Source organism: Sinocyclocheilus grahami, unplaced genomic scaffold (genome assembly GCF_001515645.1).
Source record: "Sinocyclocheilus grahami isolate Dianchi unplaced genomic scaffold, SAMN03320097.WGS_v1.1 scaffold22.1, whole genome shotgun sequence".
NCBI lineage: Eukaryota > Metazoa > Chordata > Actinopteri > Cypriniformes > Cyprinidae > Sinocyclocheilus > Sinocyclocheilus grahami.
The window spans coordinates 2,855,965-2,859,922 of record NW_015505201.1 but is presented as its reverse complement, the minus strand read 5'-3'; the positions used below and the strand labels follow the sequence as shown (position 1 = coordinate 2,859,922).

Below are 3,958 nucleotides of genomic sequence, written 5' to 3'. Positions count from 1 at the left end.
CTAAGTATGTTATAGACTTTTCATTAAGACCCTAAAGAATCATATCAACTTGTGGAAAATGGGCATCCGATGACCCCTTTAAAAGTAACAAAAACACATATTTTACTATTTACTCAAAAAAATATTTGAAAGTACAAAATTCTTAAAGTACATAATCCATTGACAAGACTGTCGTGGGTTTTATAACTAGTAATGTGGACACAGTGTTATACGGTACCATCACACACTGGACAGCACTGGCCCGGCTGGGTGATGGGGTTACTACATCCTGGGTTTGGACATGGCCTCCTGTTGCAGGTCACCTGACCATTCCTGCACATGCAACGACTGCAGCGATCAGCAGGGTCTGGAAACTCCTGACCGTTCCGATACTCCCGGCCATCATACATGCACGCTAAAAACACAGAATACAACTCAATATAAGCATAACAATCAATTCATTAAAGGGATAGTTCACTAAAACAGCTGACAGTAGCCATTGACTTCCATAGGATTTTCCCTTTACTTTGAAAGTCAATGGCTACTGTCAACTATTTGGTTACCAAAATTCTTCAAATAAAGAAACTCATGCAAGCTTGGAACAACTTGAGAATGAGTCATGATGAAAATGATGACAAAAGTTTCATTTTTGAGTTAATTATCCCTTTAAACATAAAATACTCTTCATTAAAGCTATTAATAATACTCACTCCTAATAAACTGCACAAATTATTACCACAAAAATCAGTCTGAATGAACAATATAATAGCATTAATGGAAAGACTATTTAAAAAAAAGTAAGTAAACAACTCACACAACACTTAGATATAACTACTTTGTTATGTCAAAATAAGACTTAAAATTGCATAAAAACATGATTTGTGGGTTTTAAGTTTTAAGTGAATTATCAGCTTGGAGACATTTAAAGTAAACCTCTGTGTCTATAACCAATAGGCTATTTACAGAGCTTTGATGACTGATGAGCTGAAAAATTAAAAAAATATTCAAAAGTTAACTATTAAAAAGAATAACTGAACATAAGTTCACAAATAAAATATATGTGACCCTGGACCACAAAACCAATCATAAGTAGCACGGGTATATTTGTAGTAATATCCAACAATACATTGTATGGGTCAAAATTATACATTTTTCTTTTATGCAAAAAATCATAAGGATATTAAGTAAAGATCATGTTCCATCAAGATATTTTGTACATTTCCTACCGTAAATATATCAAAACATAATTTTTTATTAGTAATATGCATCACTAAGAACTTAATTTGGACAACTTTAAAGGCGATTTTCTCAATATTTAGATTTTTTTTTGCAACCTCAGATTCTCAAATAGTTGTATCTCAGCCATTGTCCTATCCTAACAAACCAAACATAAATGGAAAGCTTATTTATTCAAATTATATAAATCTCAATTTCAATTTGACACTTGTGACTGGTTTTGTGGTTCAGGGTCACATATTGCTTAAATTATTGTTGTGATAACTGATTAGACTAACCTGCTCATGATTTACTGCTAATTGCAAATTTATTTTATGTTTTCTACTGACACATTCATTGGGGTGTACTCATTTTTTCACCATGATCTTAAATTCATTTGTTATAATAGTTTCAATTTTGGCTTTGTTAATGATTAATCTAATTTAAAACCAATAAACCTAAATATAAGATTTGCACAAATATCTAATTGTAAAGAATCCATAGAAAGTATTGATTTAAAAGAGAGATGGATGTTTTTATAAGAAATATACCAGGGTGTACTCATTTATGCTGGGCACTATATATATATATATATATACTGTATATATATATATAAAACAAAAACATATTTTACTATTTACTCAACAAATGAAAAAACATATAAAAGTACAAAATGTATCAAATCCATTGACAAGGCTGTTGTGGGATTTGTAACTAGTAATGTGGACACGGTGTTATACGGTACCATCACACACTGGACAGCACTGGCCCGGCTGGGTGATGGGGTTACTACATCCTGGGTTTGGACATGGCCTCCTGTTGCAGGTCACCTGACCATTCCTGCACACGCAACGACCGCAGCGATCAGCAGGGTCTGGAAACTCCTGACCGTTCTGATACTCCCGGCCATCATACATGCAAGCTAAAACACAGAATATAACTCAATATAATCATAACAATCAATTCATTAAAGGGATAGTTCACTAAAACAGCTGACAGTAGCCATTGACTTCCATAGGATTTTCCCTTTACTTTGAAAGTCAATGGCTACTGTCAACTATTTGGTTACCAAAATTCTTCAAATAAAGAAACTCATGCAAGCTTGGAACAACTTGAGAATGAGTCATGATGAAAATTATTACAAAATGTTCATTTTTCAGTTAACTATCCCTTTAACATAAAAGACTCTTAATTAAAGCTATTAATAATACTCACTCCTAATAAACCGCACAAATTATTACCACAAAAATCAGTCTGAATGAACAATATAATAGCATTAATGGAAAGACTATTTAAAAAAAAGTAAGTAAACAACTCGCACAACACTTAGATATAACTACTTTGTTATGTCAAAATAAGACTTAAAATTGCATAAAAACATGATTTGTGGGTTTTTAGTTTTAAGTGAATTATCAGCTTGGAGACATTTAAAGTAAACCTCTGTGTCTATAACCAATAGGCTATTTACAGAGCTTTGATGACTGATGTTAAATTAAAAAAATATTCAAAAGTTAACTATTAAAAAGAATAACTGAACATAAGTTCACAAATAAAATATATGTGACCCTGGACCACAAAACCAATCATAAGTAGCACGGGTATATTTGTAGTAATATCCAACAATACATTGTTTGGGTCAAAATTATAAATTTTTCTTTTATGCAAAAAATCATAAGGATATTAAGTAAAGATCATGTTCCATCAAGATATTTTGTACATTTCCTACCGTAAATATATCGAAACATAATTTTTTATTAGTAATATGCATCACTAAGAACTCAATTTGGACAACTTTAAAGGCGATTTTCTCAATATTTAGATTTTTTTTTGCAACCTCAGATTCTCAAATAGTTGTATCTCAGCCATTGTCCTATCCTAACAAACCAAACATAAATGGAAAGCTTATTTATTCAAATTATATAAATCTCAATTTCAAAAAAGTTGACACTTGTGACTGGTTTTGTGGTTCAGGGTCACATATTGCTTAAATTATTACTGCCTTGAATTAATTTGGAATAAATGTAAAATTTTTAGAAACTTGATGATATTGTATACTTATACATACTTAATCGGATATTGATTACTTTGGTACAAACTTTTGGTAATTTTTTTTCCTTTTTCAGAGGGTGTAAGTAATGTTTACTTAACTAAGAAAAAATGTGACTGGGACAAGAATTTACATTTGATAAAAATAAAAAAAAAACTTTTGCCTCCTCATTTCAGAACAGAACAACGTCGCACACCACTCTTACATACATACACACACACACACTCTTCCTGTTTGTTGCTGCCGTGTGTTTTGAGTTTGAGCTCCGTCAAGTTAATTCTTTGTCGTCTAATTTTTTATCTTAAAATCAATTTTATACACCATAATTTTCGTTTCTATAATGTGTGAATATATCCCCTATCGTATTCTACAACAAAAACAATCAGAGCGCCTTGTTATTACTAGCTCTAATTTTTGACTTCCCGAGTCCGCTATTAGCATATAGCCCGCTAGCATCGCCAACGTGGTTGCCGCTAATCTCGCTTACATTACTAATACACTATTCACTGTTACTTGCTTTAATGGCGGATGTGTGTCTACCTTTGAGTGCAGGTGAGGACACGTTCAAGCTGCATTCGGTGCAGCTCGAGCTGGAGGCCATGGAGAAGCAGATCCGTGACCTGGTGGCAAAGCAGACCTAGCTGAGAGAGCGGAGAGCCGCGCTGGAAACATCCCAGGCTGACGCTCACAAGTCCGAGGTAAGTATACAGCGCGCTG

The 3,958-nt window shown here is 33.0% G+C and overlaps 1 protein-coding gene across 1 annotated transcript in view; it reads right to left on the bottom strand.

Moving 5' to 3' along the window:
• Nucleotides 1-206: 206 nt before the first annotated feature.
• The window catches only part of kcp (kielin cysteine rich BMP regulator), a 38,152-nt gene continuing 34,400 nt past the window's right edge, over nucleotides 207-3,958 (bottom strand). Inside the window, exons 31-32 of the mRNA XM_016244015.1 lie at nucleotides 1,940-2,116; nucleotides 207-394 (exon numbers count right to left, since the gene is read on the bottom strand). Of these exons, the coding sequence (XP_016099501.1) occupies nucleotides 207-394; nucleotides 1,940-2,116 (365 nt within the window). The remainder of the gene's footprint in view (nucleotides 395-1,939; nucleotides 2,117-3,958) is intronic.